Source organism: Vidua macroura, chromosome 17 (assembly GCF_024509145.1).
Source record: "Vidua macroura isolate BioBank_ID:100142 chromosome 17, ASM2450914v1, whole genome shotgun sequence".
Taxonomy (NCBI): Eukaryota; Metazoa; Chordata; class Aves; order Passeriformes; family Viduidae; genus Vidua; species Vidua macroura.
Window position 1 is genome coordinate 6,019,254 of NC_071587.1, and position 21,282 is coordinate 6,040,535.

Genomic DNA, 21,282 nt, shown 5'->3' on the forward strand with positions numbered 1-21,282 from the left:
TAGCTTGTGTATGAGAGGACTTGTTAGCTCCTTAGCATCCCTGTTAGAGGAGCTGATGCTGCCTGGAGCATGTGCAGTACCCATGTGAAGCTCCTGGTGCCTCAGACACTTTTTTTGGAATATGCTTCTGGGGTCTGGTGGGGCTTCTGTGTCGCTGGAGCCATTCCCCAGACAGGTTCATGGTTCAGCACAGGATCAGGGCCATGTCTGGCATCTCCAGCAGTCCTGGAGGAAAAGCAAGTGACACAATCATTGCAGTCAGGCCTGAGGGGTGTTCTGTGTGCCCCCAGCCTGGGACACTCTGCCATTGTGTGGCACAGGGCAGGGCAGGGGTGCTGCTTGTGCTGCCAGAAGCCAGGGCATGGGGCACAGTGTCCCTGAGTGAAGCCACCCAGGCTGGGCTGGAGGGGACAGGACAGGACAGGGGCAGCCTCCCTTCAGCAGAATGTACTTTATCAACAACTCTAAGAAACAAGACAGCTGTGTTAAGGTAATTAGTGGGTGCTGAATGGGATCCCTCACTCGGTGATTAAGTAATTGACAAACTGCACAGTGCAGGGCATAGAGCATTCTCTAAATTCAGAGTGGATGCTGCTGCTGCTCCTTCACCACTACCATCATCACCACAGCCTGGCGTGGCTTTAGTGCTCCAAGCCCCCGAGTCTGGCTGCTCCCTCTTCCTCAGACTGGTAAGTGACTCAATCTTATCTCCTTAAAAGTTTAATGCTTTATGTTTTGTTTGTCTTTAAAACAATTAAGTGAATGAGGGATTATCTCGTGTGTGCAGGTCCCTTGGTCTCCGTGCAATGTGGCCGTGGCTCCTCCAGCCCTCAGATCTGCACCTTTGGTGTTGCTGTTTGAGAATGGGATGGCCATGGGGGGTGAAATGGATGAGGAGATGGGTGCTGGGGGAGGCCAGGGTGCTGCTGTCCAGCCTGACCCTCGGGAGGTGCAGGGGAACTGAGGTGGTTTGTGTGCAGGGGATGAGGGGACTGGATTCAGGACTTCCAAGCCCTGGAAGCCCTTCCTATGGCACTGTTTGCTTCCTCTTCTCTCTGTCCTGTCCTCAGCCTCAGTGGCAGCATCTTAAGAGGGTATTGGGGTGGGGCTGTGGCTGCCCCTGAGCAGCCCTAGTGAGGAGGCAGGGGTCCTGTGCTGTGCAGTTTGTGTTGGCAATGGGCTCTAAAATGGCGAGGAGGAGTTGTTTGACTTGAGCATCCCCTTCACTTACCCAAAGCTCAGTGGTAGCACTCCCCAAGAATGTGGACTCCTGGCTCCCACAGGATAAATGCTTTTGAGTACACAGGGTCAGCCCTGAACTGCAAATTCCAAGTGGTGCTGAGGGTCTGGGGTCTCTCCCACAGCCTAAATGCAGCAGAAGATCTCCTGGGGCAGGAGCAGGGTGCTGTATGTTAAAGGTTTGGCTCACAGCAGGACTGTCCCCGTGTCAGGCTCTCAGGTTTTGCTGGCACTGCCACCAGAGCTCCCACAGTGCCTGTTACTCACTGGTAACAAGGGATGGACAGGAGGCTGCCAGCATGTGTTCACTCGGAGGACACAGCCTGTTGTCACTTGGATCTCATCTGGGTGGCACCTGAGCCATCTGTCCTCCCTTGCCCTACTACCAGAGGATTTGCCTTTGCTGGAAGAGTAGCAAAACCCTGTTGCCAAGGGGTAATCTTCAGGCTCTGGGGGAGGGCTAAAGTCCTTACCTGACTGTAGCTTACCTCCCACGGCTGGGAAACCACCTGGTGTCAGAGAAAAGCTGTAGGGCAGGGCTACCTGTGACCCCCAGTGATGTTTGTGGTCTGCCTGGCTCAGGAGATTGGCTGGACCAGCCTGGGTGACAGGATGAGGGGACAAGGCTGGTGCTATTGTCAGTGGGACTGTGCCTCCAGACTTGGCTGCCTCCCTGAGCCCACTGGTGGGTGCTTCCAGCCCAAATGGCTCCTCCATGGGATCAATCTCTTTCCTCTGGCTGCTGCTGTTTGTAAGGCCACATTGTGGGCTTGTCTCAGGGTGAGCAGGAAGAGAATCCAGGCAGGAGGCACTAATCACCCAGCAAGATCCCTGGATGAGGCAGATGCTGGGAGAGCAGGCTGATTCCTACCTGCACCCTGAGCAGTGCTGGGCAGCTCAACTGCCAAGTATCAGATCCTAAGATGATGGGCTATCATGGATATCAGCCAGATCTAAAGCTTCAAAAAAAAAAAAATAAAGCAAGCCTTGTGGTATTCCAGCTGCTCATCCTGGGGATGCTCCCTCTCCCTGAGAAGGGTTGAGGAGGAGTATGAAAAGCCCCTGGACCCTAAAGCTGTACTGAGGAGTCCAAGGACTGCCTCAGCCAAGCTGCATCTCTGTTTCTAAGGATTGGAACCTGGGCTGGCTTTTGGGTTGTTTTTTGGTTTTTTTTTTTCCTTTATTGACCCTGCTGTGTCACTGTTCTGTTATGTGACCTAGAAAATTATCTCTCCCTCATACAGAAAGACAAAGGAACAGCTTAAGGCTCCAGCTCCCTGTATCCAGGGAGCATCAGGCAGATGGACACTCTGTAATTCAGCAAGGTGATGACACTCACTCAGTGCCAAAGTGTCAAGTGACACTTGCGGGCAGTGTCCAGGCTCAGTGGGGCCGTGCACAGCAGTGGTTGTGCTCTACATCCCACTGCTTTAAGCCACTGGTGCAGCTGCCCACCTGTGTGGTCCCCACACAGAGACACCACGGTGCCCCCAGGATACCCAGGGACAGAGCCACCCCACTGTTCATGTGGCAGAGAAGGGCAGAACATCTCGTGTGAGCATTTTTCCATGTGGCTGGCAAACGCCTGGCTGAGCACTCTGGCTGTGTCTGTCCAGGCTCAGCCCCATCTGTGGTGCACAGGCAGGGAAGCTGTGATGCTGCTTTTCAGAAGCCATCGGGTTTGACCTGTTCTGCAGTCACAGGCTGGTTTTTCAGTCTCTTTATGGAGGATGAACCAGGCATTAGCATGGGATGTGAGACTTGGTTGGGTTCCTCCTTCTGCCCGAGGCTTTCTGTCTGACCATGACAAGTTGCTTTACTTTTCTATCTTTACAATGAAGATGGTATCTCAGGGCCCTAAGGAGGGTACGAGAGTGTGCTGGAGAGTGCTGTGTGCACATCAAAGAGTGCTCCTTCTCTGCAGTAGGGGTGGGAAGCTTCTTACCCATTGAAAGCCGTCCTGCAGCCTCCCTCTTTTGAAGTGCTTTTTATGAGCTGGGTTTCATACAAGGCAAGAGCCCGCAGCTGTACCTTGTCTTGAACCCCACATACAAAGCCAGGGCTTCCTCTCATCCAAAGCATAGTCTGGCTTCGTGGCTAGCATTTATTTAAATTGCTGTGAAGTGCAACTTGGCTAGTGAGCAACAGAAGTGTTCTCTTGACAGAACAGGGTGCATGAGTTTAAATACATTAAAACTTAGAAGTTGCTCAGAGCACAGCTGGCCATGGGTGCCCTCCCCTCTCCTTTCCATTTGTTATTTATGCCTGAGTTGATGTGACAGCTACTGGGGTTTCCCTCAGCCTGACAGGTGACAGAGCTGTCACATCTATTTTTGATGTGGCACATGGTTTTCTTTAATCATGTAAACAATAATATGCCCTGAACTCTTTCCAGCTTGGACCTGGTCTTCAGAGCAAGGGATAAAGCCAGTCTCAGTGCCAGCAACATAGCTCCCACACCCTTTAACACTCTCAGGTGCTTCTGGGCACTGTTGGATCCCAGTCGGTCTCTTCCCACTCTACACAGGGGCATGGCCAAGGCTGGGGAAGGGCTCACACCAGCACGTGTGCCCTCCTGGATGGCTGGTGGCAGCTGGGCTGCCCTGAGCAGAGGGACAGGCTGGGGTGATGTGGTGTCATGGGATGGGCTTACACCACGTGGGCACCCAGCAGACACTTTTACTGTCGGCGCTGGGGATTAGCGGCTTCCAGGACACAGCTCAGGGGTTTAATTTCCTAAGCAGCAAGAAAAAGGGGAATCTGTCACATAAGTGCAGACACGACACAGGAGGTGCTTCTTGTTATGATGAGGCTGTTTAGGAATTGCCAGTCTGGCTACCAGTCAGCCCATGGTGAACCTAAACAGTCAAGAGGAGTCAGTACTGGGAGCTACAGGGCAAACAGGCTGTGCCTCTTGCTGGAGACTGTTGGGGGTTGCTGTGCTGGGAACAGAACAATGCAGGGACACGTGATTGCTGGGCTAAGGCATCCACAATGAGCCGCCAATGCATCATGCTGGGCAGGAGGCCATAGACCAAAGTTTATAAAGCTTTATTAAACATTTTGAACAGCTGTGCAATGAACAAACAATACTCTGGAAGTTTCACAACCTCATAGCTTGAACTGCCTCAGGACAGCAACAACCACTTCTGCTGCTCTCCACCAGAAGACTGAAGGAAAGACAAACAGATGGCAAAGGGCAGGGAAACCTTCAAAGTTTAGAGGTAAGTGTTTTGTGTCAACCTCTAAGGCTTCTCACAAACCAACCTCTGCCCCAGGCTGTAGGCCTGACCCACCAGCACCTTGGATTCTTGACATCCTTCTGCCAGGGAAGCTGGAGACACCAGGCATTTTTCAGCCTCTGCCCTTCTCTAGTCAGTAGCACCAGCACCTTCTGTCACCTCTGGCCCAAAACCATTATCTCTGAAAATGGCTGAAGCATTTACTGCTTCAAGCCATGCCTCCACCTCATGGATCCTCTCCTGCCCTGCCCACACCCAGCCTTTCAGGCTAGCATGAGTTTTGTAGGGTAAAGTTCACAGTGGCTTCCAAAACCCTGTGTCTTGCAGCATGCTGGTTCTTTCTCCCAACAGTCAATACCTTGGTAAACCTGGGACATGTAGGAGGGGAAGAGAGAGTCTCTACTGCCTGTCAGGCTTTATAAAAGCAGCAGCATAACGCATAACTGAGGCTTTCAGGCTGGGATCTTGGAGCAAAGAGTTCAGAAAGCACTTCGGCAGTGCACACATCTCTTTGGCAGGCTGAGCAGGAGGAGATGACTCAATTGCCTCTGGCTCCAGCAGCTTTTGGCCAAGTCCATTTGTGAGCTGTTGCACTCGCCCTTGATCAGCAAGGTGGGAAGGCTGGCTCCCCACAAAGAGAGACTGAGAGAATCTTGTAGCTATTCAAGCAGGATCAGTGGGCCAAGAGCCCTGAGTTAGACCACCATGGCCTAATGCAGACAAGTGACACACAGCTCCAGCACTCCCAGCTGGGCAGGGGCCAGCAGCTCAGGCTTCCAGCAGTTCTCAGTTGAGAGGGCTGGTGTCTGCTCCCGGTGATACGGGAAAGGAAAAAAAAAGACTTCTGCTTCTAAAAAAGCAGGTGGTGCTGCCAGAGTTCACACAGTAAACGAGTTGAATTTCACAGGCAGAGTGGGAAGAATTTGCCACTCCAGTCCACGCACAGTTACAGGAAATAGGTTGTCCTTACTCCAGTCCCACACCCAACACCCCCCTCCTCCCCAGCCCCACCCCTTTTTTAAAAAGCAAAATAAGAGCCCTCAGCAGACTGGAAGATTATGATTTTCTAGGTGCCCACTATATTGGGATCATGAGCTGATTCTGGCAACTGGGATCCTGTGCAGTGATACAAGAAGCAGTTCCCCCAGCAGCTGTAGCAGATGAGGAATAGAGCTGCCAGGAAGACCAAGGCACAAATTGTGCAAGGTTTCCGTTCCAGGAGAAAACTGAGCAGGTAGAATCCCATGAACATTGAGTGACTGAACCACAATGCTGGGTTGAGGGGCTTGGGTATGAGCAGGACAGGTAGTAACCACTGAAGGCAGTACATCGTGGCTGGCTGGGGCCTCGCTGGCAGTAGCAGTCAGAAGTGCTCCAGAACAGGCTCCAGCAACTCTTCCGGAGGGCAGGCTGCTCTGTAGGGAGAAGAAAATGTCAGACTCTCAGAGAAATGCAGGGAAAAAAATCAACTGACATTCTTCTAAAGCTTCATTTATTCCAAGCATCATATGCTGATGGTTGAACTCCCAATACTAAATTCTAGTGTGTCTTGGAGCTGGTAGAAAGCTTCCTGCTTTCTGAACCACCCAGCTGGGGACAGGATCAGCTAATGCTGGTATGGAAGTGTATCCTGTGTCCTCTGTTCCTCAGGCCTTCATCCAGGCTAACAAGTGAGACCTTTTTAGCACAGCGCAGGAACAGAAAGGGAGAGGTGGAAATGGGAAACAAGCTGCCACAGCCTTCCCTACACACATCAATCCAACACAGTCCAAAGGCTTGAGAGATGATATAAAGAAATGCAATTGAAGGGTAATCATTATTTGGTGCTACAGAGAAATGCTAAGGAAGCATTAGTATAAGGAATTGTTCTGCACACAAACAATAAAGTCTTCCAGCTACACATCAAGCTACCCAGGAAAGCCCTAGCAGCATCCAGGCTGTAAAACAAAGGGGAGGACAGTCCCAGCTTAAAGATTTATAATCCTTGCCAAACAGCTAAAGTCAGATAAGATAAAGTATGTGAATAGACCAAATGGGGGGGGACAAGCTCAAAATGGCAATTTCCATAAGTGCTGTAAGCACAGGATTTCCTCACTTGGATTATTATAAAACCCTCTGGAAACTGAGCTTTAAGGGCTTTCCTAGGCAGAGATGGCAGCTCACTACAAGTCCAGAAAACCTGCTCCTACCTTTAGCAATGACATTAAGTGTGTGCTTCGTTTTTTCCTTTGAAGCACTACAAACCCCTTCAAGAATTTCAAATGGCTTTAAAAACAATAAATGCCTCACCCCCAAGAAAAGTCTGGTGGGGACAGCTCCTTGCAGAAAGCCTCATATCTGCAATTACTCAATGGAGCAGTGCTCCCTCAGAAGGATGAAAGGCTCAGCCGAGCCTGTTAGGATTACAGCTGGGGGGTGGGAAGGTTAGTAGGATGAAGGAGTGAGAATGTAAACAAACAGCACATTCCACTGGCTCCTGTCGGCAGGAGAAGGGATTTCCTGGCAAAGGGAGGGAGAATGAGGGATTGCAGAGAAAAGCCAAGAGAAAACCACACGAGATTCTCTTCCAAAAGAACACTGAGGTCAGACTTGTCTCGCAGGTAGCAATGGGCTCTGCTGTCAGCAGCAGGAAATGCTGCCATCCTGAGCAGCACGATCTATTTTACTTTAATGTTAGCAGGAAAATGCAGGCAAACATCCCCACCAGCACAAACATTATGTGGGGAAGTACATTGTGCTGGTGCTCCTGCAAGGGAGTGTTCTCCAGCAGAGAGAGCAGCTGGAGTTCAATTAGTAAAACTAAGCTACAGCTCAGTAGCCAAAGAGTAAGGAAAAAGTTATTTTATGCTGCAATACAGATAAAGGCAAGTCATAGGAATAAAACCCCCAGTGTTAGTCCTGTTTTAGGTAGGTCACTCACTTGTTTCTTTAAGGTCAAGTCTAGTCCCAAGCCTTTTCCCCATCTGTAAACTGGAATTAGCTATTACTCATTTCATAACAAAACATGCTGTCTGCTTGCCTTTGTGAATTGCTCAGATGTCTCTGGAGTAAACAATACCACAGAAGTACTAGAGAATTTTTTTCCAAGGGGAAGAACGGAGAGAAAAAGATCTAACAACAAATATTTGAACAGGAAGGGAATTAAACCCCATCACCCAACTTTCCAGTTCAGATTGCTTTGAATGCAGCAAGTTTTACTAAATCAATGATCTGCAGCTGCCTTAATCCTCCTGAAATGTTCCCTTCTTGAAGTTTCCTGCATTTTTTTTTCTCACAAGTGCTCCAAACACCGAGCATTAAAAATCACTGCTTAAATATCATGTTATGTTTTTGCTAGATCCAGCCCTAAGTTGCATCAGCTCGACTTCTGTGGCAATTTGTGTCACCTGTTCTCGAAACTTTAAAGTGCCTACTTTGCTTTGGGTTTTCTGTCTCTAGAGTAAAGAAATGGGTAAAGAATGTGTCTGTTAAGTAGCACAAGGTTGAAACAAAGAACTAGAATTTTTCAGAACTAATGTCACAAATCTCTCAGCTTTAATAGGGTCATGTGTCAGTATTGAGCCTTTAACCCCCAACTTTACAACTGACTACAGTTAGAAAATAATTATAATTTGTGTTTTAGCTACACTTTGTATTTCATAGTCTGGCCTCCTCGCTCCTACAATGCTCTTAACAATAACACTAAATACTGAGTTGATTTTAAGTGTCTAAGCTTTACTTGTGCAGTTCCTACAAACACAAAGCCATCTCACAACAAGTTACTCATTTTTAAATACTAGTATTTCCTGCAAGAACCAGTTGTTTGTAGCAATCAATACAACCACTGCAGAATAAAGAACCATTTAATAGTAGTTATTTTTACTATGAAGTTTCAATGCCAATGCCCTTCAACCTACAAACCTCTTGGATTTCTGCCAAATGCAGCCATTCAAACAGCTGCTCTTTGTATCCGTAGTCAGCTTGCTTTTATTCTCACGTCTCCCTTCACTACCAACCAGTTAAAGGCTGAGGACCCTTTGCTGTATCCCACAGCTGATCCTAGACCAAGTACTTACTACTGGAGGCTGCTACAGCTCTGTGTCCCTCAAGGGACTTTCCACCAGTAAGATATGTGCTCTTCACTAGAGACTCTCTGTAGAGCTGGCATTGAGGCTGAGTTCTCTTTACACTCTATTGATCCAAGAGAAACAGCACCTCCTGCTATCAGCTCTTCACTGAGCAGGGAACATTCTCCTTCATGCCCAGGACAGGCAGATCCTTCTGAAAGCCACAACAATATTTGGTTTTGCCTGGTTTCTCAAGCAAGGTGAAAATTACAAATTAAAGATTCCTACCTAGTTTTCTTTGTCCCCTCGTCACAATCCAAGCCAAATGTTCCAGAGCAAATAATAACCTGTCACCCAACAGAACTGGTTTCACAACTGCATCCTGTTTTCCCTCAACTAGCTGCTCATGTTCTCCCCTGCCTGACTCATCTCCTGCCTCAGCCAGCCCAGTGTCCTGCTATCCCCAAACCTGCTCCTGTGCTGCTCCTCATGTCACCTGATTTGGTGGCCACTCATGTTTACCTGATAGCTCCTTCCCACTTCCTCCTTTCAGCTCACCACAGCTCTTGGAGCCACTTGAACTCACTTCAGACCCCTCAGCAGCAGAGCTGGTGATGCTCCCACTGTGGCCCAGCCTGATCTCCACGTGCTGCCAGAGCCTCCTCCTACCAGTTCCTGCAGGCAGAGGAGCAGCCAGAGGAGGTTCCCTGCACACCCCCTTAATAAGCAAGCACCAATGCTTTTCCACATGTTATTAGCTGGCTTCCATTGCATTCCCAGCCCTCCTGGCTGTCATCTTCCCTCCCAAAAACATTCAGGTCCTACTGGTGTATGTTTGTGCAAAGGATTTTGGAATTCCAGTGCAAAGGCAGCAGCAGACCTTTCCCAAGCAGAAACAAAATTTCAATTATGACAGGTCTAGAGTGAGTAGCACAGTGCACTGCTTTGCAATGGATCAGTCACATTTTGGAATAAATCCATCTGAGGAGCTAGCCAGCTGTTCCTTCATATTCTACAAACTAAGTCAGCAATTAACACACTGAGAGATGTTCCTACACCACAGGTTTGACACATCAGTATGTCAATACCAAGTCTGTATCTTTCTCAAGAACATTTGAATTCTTTAACAGTCCATTTACCCTGGAAGGGGAGAATAATCAGCCAGATTTCCCTAAGCACTTCCAGGGTAAGCTTGCTCAGACCTTACAAAGGCAGCCTTTAAGCCAGTGCTGTCCACAAAGAACTCCCCCAGCAGATGCTACAGAAAGACTTTCCCAGGCTGAGAGCTGAAAGGTCTGCAATAAAACACTGAGTAACCTTTTTGTTGGGGTGTGCTGGTATCATCCTCCCCCTTTCCCAAAAGCTGAGGTCTCTGCTTGTGATGAAAAGCCACACTGGTTAGATAAAAGTCTCTCAAGTTATCCAGTGCACATACACCAAATAGGAAGCCTCAGGGATGTGTTTCTTACCTACAATGCTCACCTGTCTGCTCAAAATGGTTTAAATCAAAAACCCTGCCACAAATACTAACTGATGTGTGTGGGCAGTCCTTCACACTGCCAGCGTGTGTTCAAACCAACTCAAGTATCACACAGCACCCAAAACAGCTGCTGAAAAATACACATCTAAACCACTGGGACAAAAAGAGACGTGAAGAACTATCAAGTGACAAGTTTGAAGAGTTCAGCTAAGAAAAGCAACAGCAGACCAGCTTCCCAGATGCCAACCCTCTGTCGTAAACCCAAGAACTGCTCAAACTTTAAGACCTAAATTTGCAGCAGGGATTAACTTCTCTAGGGTTTTTTTTAGCCTTGCCACTATTATTTCAATTTTTTTAAAAGCTTTATCTGCTGGTATGACTCAGCTGGAAAGAGTGAGTCTATACTTTCTGGCAAAGGCCTTACCCTAGTCTTGGATCATGCCTTGGACACTTGATGTAGACTCAGAAATGGTGCAATGTAATCACAACAGTTTCCAAAAAGAGCAACAAATCCTTTCCTAACCAAGACTTGGGGTTAGTGCTGATTTCTCAAGCTAGACACAAGCCAAAGCAATTCACTTGGTGAAAAGTGGAGGCTCTCTGTTGAACCACTCTTTTCACCACTTCCAAAGCTGCCCTCTGAGCTTCATTCCTGATGGGGGATGGATGAGCTTTTGTCCAGAGGCATGTCCACTCCATTTGGACTGCAATGCCCTCACAGCACCAGAGTGAATCCTTTTCCACCCATGAACAGGAAGGCACAGGAGACATCCCAACTAAAACTAATTGTTTTTCTCAGAGTGCTTGGAATGGGCCTGGAAATCATCAGGAATCAGAGAAGCAGAAGCTTAAGTCAGCCAGCTCTGTGATGGGAAGAGATGTCAGCAGTCACAGTTGTCATCTGAAGTATTACTACTTTCATTTGTACTAATTCATTCATTTTCAGAGGTCCTCATTCCCACCTTCTACCTTTAACTGCCAAAGATCACAACTTCCAGGCCCATTCCAAGCACCCTGAGAAAAGTAGCTTTAATTTGGACCTCTTATCTACCTTTTGTGCCTTCAGCAGGCTTCAGAGGTCCAAATACAGCCTGATAAAGGTGAGTTTTCTGCATCTCAGATCAGGAAAGGCAAAAATGCTGTTTGAGCAGCTGTGAGGAGTTATGACCTACAGTTTGGAAAGACAAAGGTTACTGCACTACGACAGTATGACAGTACTTGCAAGGTCCATTGAAATGTTTCGGTACCAGGGAAGTATGGGAGAGTTCAGCATGAGCATGTTGTGAACTGCGTTCAAGAGCTTGTTTCTCCTCTTCTCTTGCACTTGCACGTTTGGGATGTCACGAGCAATGTTCGTATGACAGAACAGCTTGTAAACTCACTTTGTAGCTGGCTCAAAGCATGTACGGGTGCTCGGGGAGGATGCCGCTGCAGAGCGCTGTATTCATAAACTATCACAGAATATCCCGGGCTGGAAGGGACCCACAAGGCCCATCCCAGTCCAGCTGCCTGGACAAAAGCTCGTCAGAGCATTGTGCTGCCCTGGGGAGAAACGGGCCCGGGTTTCCTTTCAGAAGGCGCTAACGAGAGCTACGAGAGGTTCGTGGCCGAGAGCAGAAGGAAGGGAGGGGAGGGCACACACAGTGCTGTTATTTCCATGCTGGCACCGAGCTCAGGGTCGGTTGAAGCCTGTTCCATCCCGGCGCACGCAGGGCTACGAGCGCGGGGCTCCTCGAGGCAGGGAAACCTCCCGCTTTCCCCCCCCGACCCCCGAAGCTCGCAGCGTTCCCCCGCTCCGCCGGCTGGGCCCCGGCCGCTCTCCGGCCCGTACTCACCGCGCGGTGCCGCCGCCTCACGCCGCCCTCCCGGGGCCGCCCTTAGGAAGGAGGGAGAGGCCTCCCGGGAGCCGGGGGACGCCCCGCTGCCCAGGCGGCCGGGCGGCTGTCCCCGGGAGCGCTGCCGGCCCCGGTGCGCTGCGGCTCCGCCGGCGGGGCGGGGGCGCGGGCAGCGGCCGCTCCTCAGGCGGGTCCGGGCAGCCCCGCGCGGCGGGAGCGGAGCGCGGCGGGTGCTGCGCCTGCGCGGACGGCGCTGCGCCTGCGCACGGGAGGGCGGCGCTGGGAGCCGGCCTCGGCCGGATTCTCGTTTTGTGAAAAGATTTTTGTCTTTATGGGTTCTTGAAGTGAGCTACGCTTGGGCTGTTCAGCCTGGAGAAGGGGAGACTAAGGGGGAGACCTCAGCGCGCTGCTTACAGCTTCCTCACGAGGGGCAGCTCCGATCGCTTGGCTCTCATGACCAGTGACAGGAGCGAGGGAATGGCCTGAAGCTATCCGGGGAGGGTTAGGCTGGATACTAGAAAAGGATTTTCACCCAGAGCGTGGTTGGGCACTGGAACAGGCTCCCCATGGCAGTGGTCACAGCTCTGAGCCTCTCTGAGTTCTAGGAGCGTTTGGACACCGCTCTCAGGCACAGGGTGGGACTGCTGGGGTGTCCTGTGCAGGGTCAGGAGCTGGACTCGGGCATCCTGAGGGGGCCCTTCCAACGCAGCATATTCTGTGGTTATTATTAAATTGTGTTTGCACGCTCCACTGCACCTTGTGCTGCGCTGCCTCAGAGCCACGGAGGACAGCGGGGCTGGGCAGGGCAGGGAGCACTGCAGGCCATCCCTGCGCCCCCCTGCCCCGCTGGGTCCCCTCGAGCACAGTGCTCTGGATCGTGTGCAGGGGCACGGGGATATCTCCGTGGCAGCCTGTTCCAGTCACCCATGCAGTAAAGGTCTTCATGTTCAGGTGGGACCTGATGTTACCTGATCCCACTGTTCAGCACCACCGGGGAGAGCCTGGCTCCATGCTCAGAACACCCTTCCTGCAGCTGCTCACAGGCATTGATAAGCTCCCCTCTCAATCGTCTCTCCTCCAGCCTCAACAGCCCCAGCTCCCTCAGCTTTTCCTTATAAGAGAGATGTCATCTTCACAGCCCTCCCCTGACTTGCCTCGGGGAGCTCCATGTCTGTCCTGCACTGAGTAACCCAAGGGAAAGAAAAAAAAAATAGTCCAGGAAAAACAAAAACCCCAAAGAACAAGATCTGGCATTTTCACAACCATTTAAAACCCACCCAGCCACAGTTGCAGGGCCACCCACATTTCCCACAGTTTTCCACTTGGCTGGCCTGTGCATTTCTGATAGTTATGATAAGATCTGCTCTCCCAATGGCCCAACAAGCGTGTGTCCAGCCCAGCATAGTTTCCCTCTGCTCTGACATTATTCTGGGCTGACCTCTTTATGGGGTGTTTAAAATTCCTGGTTTATGGCACTGCATAGGAGTGGCCCTAAAGCCTTTGGCTGATGCCAGCTCTGATGGTTCATAGTAAAAATAACTACTAGATGCCAGCTGATGATTCCCATGGCACTCAGGGGACTTTCAGGACCCCACCCAACACCAGCAGCAAGCAGGCTTCACCCGGAGAACTGGGCTGTTCTGAGCTGCTCCAGCACATGCTGCTGGTTGCAGTCTGCAGGATTGATACTGGATCCAACCTGACACAACTTGAGGTCTGCAAATCCTTTTGCAAACTGCAATGTGAACCCTCATGCCTCAGATTGCTGTGGGAGCTGTCTGCTCGCTTGGGTTTTGGTTGTAGTTCTGGCTTTCTATAAAGAAATTTCATTTTGCACTTGAAGCCTGGCTGGCAGGGCTGTGAGCTCCCAGCCCCGTGGCATCATTTTCAGCAGGCAGGAACAGAGAGGGATGGTCCAAAACTCGTATTTCAGCAGGCTTTGCAGGCTGCATGGAGCCATCCAGTGGAGTGGATCTGTAAGGAGCTGCAGAGTAAAAAGCACCTCTGGCATGGAAGGGAAAGGTAATCCCAAGCTAGTGGGAACAGCTTGTTCTGTGCAGGACAGGAGGCCATGGGGGTTTTATGGCCTTTCTGTTCAAGCAGAAGCTTTTAAAGGACCTCTGGCTGTGCTCTGCTTTGGTTCTGGGGAGTATTTCTTCCAGTGATTTCCCTGTCCTTTGTTTAGCTGGCTGTAAGCAGTGTCTGTTGCAATCACAAAAGCCACATCTGAGATGAAGAGGGCGTACCCCTGAAAGCAGCACTGTCAGAGGCCAAGCAGCACCACCACTGACCTCCCGCTGCCCTGTGTGAACCACAAGGTGGTAATTTGAATTTTGAGAAAATAACTGAGAAGCACAGTGGTGCCAGTGTTCCTGCATTCCCAGCCCAGGGCTGGCTGCAGCTCAGCACTTGGGGTCTGCTGAGCCAAGGCTCCCCAAAGCTCCAGGGACACTGTGGGTGCAGAGGAGAATCTTGTGCTGTGGCAGAGAGGTGAGCAGGTGGAGGGTTTCAAAATCCTCCAAATAGAAGCTGTGAGCAAGAGAAGGTTTTTCCTGTGACAGAAAATAAACCCTTGCTGTTGGTGAGGGGGCAGACATACACTGTGCCCAATAATTAATTTGCAAACTGGCTCCAATGTGGCCAAGTGTGACAGGACACATATATGTGAAACATGGCAACTGTGAAAGGTGAGATGTTAGAGCAGATGAATCCCTCTCTTTTCTGCAGATCAAACCCCCTTGCCTGGTCCTGCCTGCATCAAATCCCAGCTGATCCAGGCAGTGTGCTACAGACTTGGCAGCTCACAGTCTTAGAGGGTCAACTCTGCCCATGAGCTGAGAAAACAAAACCAACCAGGAGCAGCACAAACATACAAAACACTCCAGTTTACTTCCAGCAACCATTCCCAGCATGTAAGTTACACCTCTCCCAAACAGAAGTCTTTTACTTTTCCCAGTCCCACAGCAGTGCAGTTCAGTAGTCAATGGGCTTAGAGCCATTTCCCATCTTAGCAATGGAAGTGATCTCTCGGCTTATTGGATCCCAAAGAGAGTTCCCAGCAGCAAAACAGAACAAGCTGCTTCCAGCAAGACAAGAGGCAGCAGTGCTCTGCTGTCTGTCTCCCCACAGAGCCCAGCAGGTAGTGCTGGCTGCCCTGGCTCCTCTCAGAGTGGGGGTACCCCTCTGAATTTTCGGATGACGTTGGCCAGCCGCTTGGCCAGCCCGCCCCGGCTGGGCTCCTCCACATGGAACGTTCTGGTCAGCAGGTTGTAGAAGGAGCCGTAGCACACGGCCACCACGGTGCAGGTGAGGCAGATGACATTGTAGGGCATGCTGAAGTCTGGTGTTGGCAGGTTCACCAGCAGTGGCTCCGTGTACAGGCGCACAAAATAGCTGGAACCATCGGAGGAAGGAAACCTGGAGAGTGGAAGAAGGAAAGGCAGAGTCAGCCTGCACAGGACCAGTGCTTTGTGCTCACCAGAGAGGATGAGAGCAGGCACAGCCCACAGGTTGTGGCACAGCCTCGCTTCCCAGCACCAGCACACTCACAGTGAGGTGAAGAGAGGGCTCTGCTCCACATCCACGTCCTTCATTGCAGTGACACTGGGCACCAGGGCACTGAGCACAGATGAACTAAGGGCACAAAGAACACGCCAGTGTCAGTCCTGACAGGAAAGACATCTCCAGAGACCTGGGCAGTAAGTCTTATGCAAAGCCCAGAAAGAGATGAAGAGCTGAGGAATGTCATTACCCGACATAAAAGCCGTGATTGGGGTCAGGTGGGTACTCTGTCCACTTCAGTAAGGCCCTCTCAAACTGGATTGTGATCTTGGTGACAGAGTTGGCTGGCAGTTGGATCAGCATTTCCAAGAGGTGAGGCCGTCTCCGGTCCTGGGCTGGCTGGTAGTGGATGTAACCTAACCCCAAAGAGATTTCAGCAATGGCACCAGGGGAACCTTGTCCAATCTCACATTGCCTGGACATCTCCCATGAGGTGGGTGCTCCTGCTTCCACTGTCCTGAGAGAGGTTTTCTGGGCAAGTGAAGATGTACACATAGCAAAAAGCATGTGTTAAAGCTAAATTTAGCTGTTCTTTAAAGCTACTAACCCATGACAGTCAGGTATTCATAAGGGAAGGTACAAAATAAAAGCCAATCATCCGTTTTAAACTGAGCTTCCTGTGCTACAAAAATAATTCATGTTGGTTTAAAGCCTTGTTGGATTATGAAACACCATCCATGTGCCTCTTATAAATAAAAGAGACTTAATGGTCTCATCTGCTGTGAGCACTGAACTTGGGGCTAGGAAAACATCTTAAAATGTTTTGTTTCACAATCCAATTTCCCAGTGATCACTGGGGCCTGAGGGAGGGACTAAACCATCTTTGGAATGAGCTGCTCACGCCAAGGGAATTGGGTGGCATGTGCTGCTTGGAGAGTTCACTTACTTGGCTTGTTTTCCTTCCCTTTGGTGATGATAGTCAGGGTGTGCACGTAGAGCCGCAGGTACCAGGGCACAGTCTCCAGCAGGATCACGGGGAAGGCTCGGTAGGGGTGCGTGTTGTAGATCAGGGTGCAGATCTCCCCGGTCTGCAGCCCGTACCCCCCCACATAACGCTGAGCATGGAGTGTGGGAATGGGCATTTCCGCTGTGGAAGAGGAAGGACAGGAGTGGGGTGATTTTCAGCCCTGGAGCCCTGGCTAGTGGTGCAGATGAAGTGAAGTTCTGCTCACTCACAGCTGTCTTGGGGCCGCTTCCACTTCAGCTGCACATTGAGGCTGCGAGATGTGTTGAAGAGCGAGGGGCTCAGCAGATCATAGACAGCATAGGTTTTCTTGTCTCCCTGGACAATAGCTTCGTGTACTGATGTTGGAGGGGGGGACACTTCCAGTAGCTCCTTTTCCTGAGGAAAGCAAATGGACCGTGACCTTGAAGAAACTGGCAGCACTGGGCAAAGTCCCTCCAGGTAGCCCTGAGCTTTGCCACCCAACAGCCAGCTCCGTGCTCTTGCTAACACCACCAGGCTCATCCCCTCAGCCCTGCTCAGAGCAAGGAAATCACCTCCCTTGTTAGCCCTGAGAGGCCAGGCCATGCAGAGGTTGGAGGTGAGGATGTTTCAGAGCCACATGAAGTGGCTGACCTGAGGGAGCAGGGCATGCTTTCTGGCCCATGAGCTTACCTTGTTCTTAGGGGAAATGTCAACGTAGACTTTGCTCTGTGATGCCAGAGGACACGTGTCAGTCAGCGTGCGAGAGAACATCTTAAAGAGGGACCAGTCTGTGGGAAGCAAGGTCAGGTGGCAGGTCAAGTGCTACAGGCTGGGAGCACTCGAGCACAGCCACCAAGCTTACCTTTCTTTCCTTGGCCACTGGAAAAGAAGTCAAAGACCACAGTGAGGGTCTGTCTGAGCTCCCAGGACAGAGCCAGGCAGGAGGCATCCTGGACAAGAAAGAGACAAGCGGCTCTGATACACCTTCTGGAGGGGGAAGACACCAGGATGGAGCTGGAACTCCACCACAACTGTAAGATTTCCCTTGGGGTTACCAGAGAAGCAGGATGACAGCTGTGTTAGACACAGTGAACCCGTCACTGGTAGCTGGGCAAACCAGTGTGATACCTTGCAATGTGACGGGGGGGGGGTTTGGATTTTCTCTTGGGGGGTTCAGGGAGGGAGCTGAGCCCAGCACTCACCCTGCAGATGGGGCGGATGTGCACTGCCTGGGAGTGGTAGCTGCTGTGGAACAAGCGCTCAGCCTTCAGCAGCACAGCGAGCCCAGCCTGCAGGGAACAAAGGAGAAACTCAGCCCCTGCCCTGTCCTCTGCTCCCACTGAGAGAAAGGCCCTGAGGGAACTTCCCAGTGCATGCTCCCAGATTGCTGCTGGGAGCCCAGGTCCATCAGGAGTGGCCCAATTAGGCAGCAGGACTTGTCTTTACCTTTGAGCCACATGGCAGCAGCTTCTTCCAAGGGGTGAGGTTCTCTGTGCAGACGACTTCCCGGGGCAGGACAGCGTAACGCAGGAGATGGTGATCCGTCCCTGGGCAGGGAGAGGGAGGTCAGCTGGCTGGGATTGCTACAGGCATGAGCACAGCAGCAGATCTGTTCCACCCCCAGTGTACCCCACACCCCACCACCCTTTCAGTATGCTTGAAATGCCGTGAGCTCCACCAGAAGATCCCACTCTGTTCGGAGTGATTGGAAAGAATGGGTAAGGATATATCCTAGCAGATCTTTTTTTGTCAGTGCCTTACATCGTGTAGCCCTCACTGTTTCATAAAACACTTTTCGTAGAGACAGATAACGGCCTGGGAGCATCTGCCATGTACTACTTGTGGGTTTCTTCTGTTTAAATCCAAGCCAAGTCCTTCCAGGAAGAGGTTAACAGATGCTGTTGTACACACCCAGACCCAGAGCTGTTGCAGCACCTGCACTTGGAATGCTGGTAGTAGCACAGGGCAGAACTGAAGTGAGAGGCAAGAGTGAGAGGGCAGAGCCAGGCTCACCATTGGCTAAACCCAGGGGTTTGAAGGATGCTGTTGGAATCACTGTGTTGGTCGAGTCAATGAAGTTGAGAGAAGCACAGAATATTCCCGAAAGGATGTTACTCAGTTCTTTCCAGGCTTTGTCAACACTGTGTGAGAACAGACACCAGAGATTACTCAGCAGCTCAAGTCCTTGAAACAACAAGTGTTAAGTCAGTAACATTCAGAAAATACAGCGGGGTGACCACACTGGGTTATCGAAGCTGCATGAAGTGTGCAGAGAGACTGCTGGGCTGGCACTCCCCAGCTCTCTTGGTATTTTATTCTGACACATCAGATTTGAAGGACACACAGCAGGGACTCACAGGCGTCACACAGCCAAGGGACATGGTGGTGGGCACAGCTGGTATGAGAGGAGAGAGGCCAGGGGAACAGGGAGCATGCAGGAGGTGATGTATGTGAATGGGGAAGGGGCTGTGAGACCCAAAGCAATGCCTTGGTGCAGCTCCAAAGGCTGACCCGACCAGCAGACAAGGAATGGGACACTTGCAGGGAGGAAAGAGCTCTGTGAGTCCCCTCAGGGCTGCTGCAGCTTGAACAGGGGTGGTGTGCTAAGGGAGATGGTGACAGGTATTGGATGGGAGTCAAAGGAAGTGAGTCATGGATGAGAGGTCAAGATATAGCCCCATTGTATTAGCGCAGTAATCCACTCTGAACCCTCATCCCCCATGCTGTTTTCTCCCAATGACACACACACCCACTGCTTGGTTACATCAGTGTTATTTCTCTCTGTGCCACCGCTAAGTGCTTGTCATCACAGAGCCCACAGGGGAATTACTTGGGCCTCTAGTGAACAAGGATTTGCCCTCAGCACCACATCCTGTGCTGTGAACAGATGGGGTATGTTCTGTGGGTTTTTTAGAGCTACTTCTGGGCTCTTCTTTCCAGCAGACATTTTTCAACCCCACTCACACACCGTGGCTGCCTCAGGAGAGGCGAGCAACAGTTCCTGGGAGCAGTGGCCACAGAGGGGACCCAGAGGGACAGATCCATGGCTGGGGTACCTACTCGGTGACCGTGGGCTGGAACCAGACCCAGAGCTCAGCGCCAGCGGGTGCCTGGAGGGGCGGCTGCCCCCAGTACCGGGTGCGCCAGAAGCCCTGGGTGAGCGCGAGGTGGAGCTCCCGCACGCCCAGCGCTGCCACCAGCCGCCCCAGCGCCTTCGGGAAGAGCCTGTAGTGAGAGACTGTGGGCAGCGTTAGTCCCTGCCCATCTCATCCCCCGATCGCCTCCCCTGACATCACACCAGGGCCTGCCCAAACATGACATCACCCCAGCACTGCCTCTGCTTGCGCCATCGCACACAGCCCGCTTGCGTCACGGCCCCGAGCCCCCTCGTGTGATGTCACCGCAATGCTCCGTCCCCACAGCCCCGCCATGCCCTGTCCCTGCTCACCTCACCCCGCCTCTGACGTCACTCGCACCAGTGATGTCATCGCTCGAGGCAAACCATCACGTCGCGCGATCCCTCCGCGATAGCCCCGCCCCTGCGCACCGCCCCAGCCAATAGCGGCGCGGTCCGCCCCCGGGCCAGCCAATAGCGGCGCGGTCCGCCCCCGGGCCAGCCAATAGCGGCGCGGTCCGCCCAAGCCGGGCCCGCCCTACCTGCGCCCCGCTGCAGGTCCGCGTCCCAGCGCGTGCGGAACTGGAAGGTGGCGGCCACATCGCCGGTGGGCAGCGGGCTCAGCAGCAGCTCCTCCCGCAGCGCGTCCCGCCGCTCCCGCCCCGCGTCCGCCCGCCCGGGCCCGGGCCTTGCCGCCGCCAGCAGCAGCAGCAGCAACGCCGCCGCCGCCATCCCACCGCCCGCCCCGCCCCGCCCCGCGCCGCTTCCGCTTCCGCCCGCGCCGTCAATGGCGGCGCTTCCGGGGTTGCCATGGAGACGCCGTGTGCGCCCGGGCCGCGGGACTGTCCCGGCCTGGCCCCGGGAGCTGCTGAACGGAGCGAGCCTGGAGCCTCCGCGGGGACAAGCGCCAGCCTGGCCGGGCCTGCGCCTGCCCCCAGCCCAGGAGCGAGCGGCAGCGCTTTCACAGAACCGCAGAATATTCTGCGTCGGAAAGGACCCACAGGGGTGGTCGCGGCCCACCCTGGTGGTGTGAGAGGGGCTCTCCGAGGGCTCCCTTCCGCCACTTTGAAATTGGTGCTGCAGGGGAAACCCTGGCGCCGTCTCAGCTTGGCTGGTTCCCTGCGGGGCCTGGCTGTGTCCCAGGACGCTGCGAGGGCCGTGCCTGTCCCCGGGTGACTTCCACTTGTCAGCTCTTCCCGCGGCTGGCGGCTCTCCCTCGCTCCTCGTCGCCTTGCCGGAGGGCAGCGCGTATCTCCGGGTGCAGAGCCAGCCGGGAGCTTCCACACCCGCCAGCCCGGGGCCGCCGCCGGGGGAAGGGAACGGCAGCCCCAGCAAGGCAGCGCCGGCGGTGACGGTCCGATGGAGCTCACAGCATCTCCTGTTCTCCCGGTGATGATTTGAGTGTGGTGATGATTTGCTCCAGTAGGAAATAAGCATAGAAATTATAGCAACGTGTGGTTGCCACTCACCAGCTGCTGTACCTTGTTGTTTACCCACTTACTTGCTGAGATCTAAGGTCCTCATGCAACGTTAACTTGGAACTGACAATGTGATTCAGTATTTGTGAAGAATAAGAAGTTACTTTATATCTCTTTTTTCTCCTCTTGCTAATTAGTGACATCACGTAAAACCAGAAAGTCAGCATGCCCAGAAAAAAAAAAAAAAGGTCATATTTGCATAATTTGCATAATATTGTTCATTTTGTTGGGTTTTTTTTACACTGGGCAACTCCTTGCAACCGGATACTGGTAGGTAATAAAGGTTTAGATGCATTTTGGAAGTGATCAGCCAAATTAAAGGTAAAAACGTCTATCCAGAGCTGTTAAGTACCCTATA

At 52.1% G+C, this 21,282-nt stretch overlaps 2 protein-coding genes across 3 annotated transcripts; both read right to left on the reverse strand.

The window, feature by feature from the left end:
- Positions 1-4,271: 4,271 nt before the first annotated feature.
- Positions 4,272-12,016, reverse strand: BLCAP (BLCAP apoptosis inducing factor). The gene is made up of 2 exons (XM_053993174.1): positions 11,843-12,016; positions 4,272-5,896 (listed from the first exon to the last, which is right to left on the reverse strand). The coding sequence occupies exon 2, from the start codon at positions 5,809-5,811 to the stop codon at positions 5,548-5,550; it is 264 nt and encodes an 87-aa protein (XP_053849149.1). The 5' UTR covers positions 5,812-5,896; positions 11,843-12,016; the 3' UTR covers positions 4,272-5,547.
- A 2,696-nt stretch (positions 12,017-14,712) lies between these two features.
- PIGT (phosphatidylinositol glycan anchor biosynthesis class T) lies at positions 14,713-20,362 on the reverse strand. Of its 2 annotated transcripts, none has more exons than XM_053992600.1 (12): positions 19,989-20,362; positions 19,392-19,569; positions 18,345-18,472; positions 17,778-17,878; positions 17,534-17,620; positions 17,194-17,281; positions 17,022-17,119; positions 16,580-16,745; positions 16,290-16,458; positions 15,594-15,860; positions 15,392-15,475; positions 14,713-15,259 (listed from the first exon to the last, which is right to left on the reverse strand). In XM_053992600.1, the coding sequence occupies exons 1-12, from the start codon at positions 20,176-20,178 to the stop codon at positions 15,007-15,009; spliced, it is 1,809 nt and encodes a 602-aa protein (XP_053848575.1). In that variant the 5' UTR covers positions 20,179-20,362; the 3' UTR covers positions 14,713-15,006. The 2 variants fall into 2 exon arrangements, with proteins under 2 accessions (XP_053848575.1, XP_053848574.1); XM_053992599.1 differs by having other exon boundaries at positions 15,594-15,759; positions 16,290-16,490; positions 19,989-20,195.
- Positions 20,363-21,282: the final 920 nt, after the last annotated feature.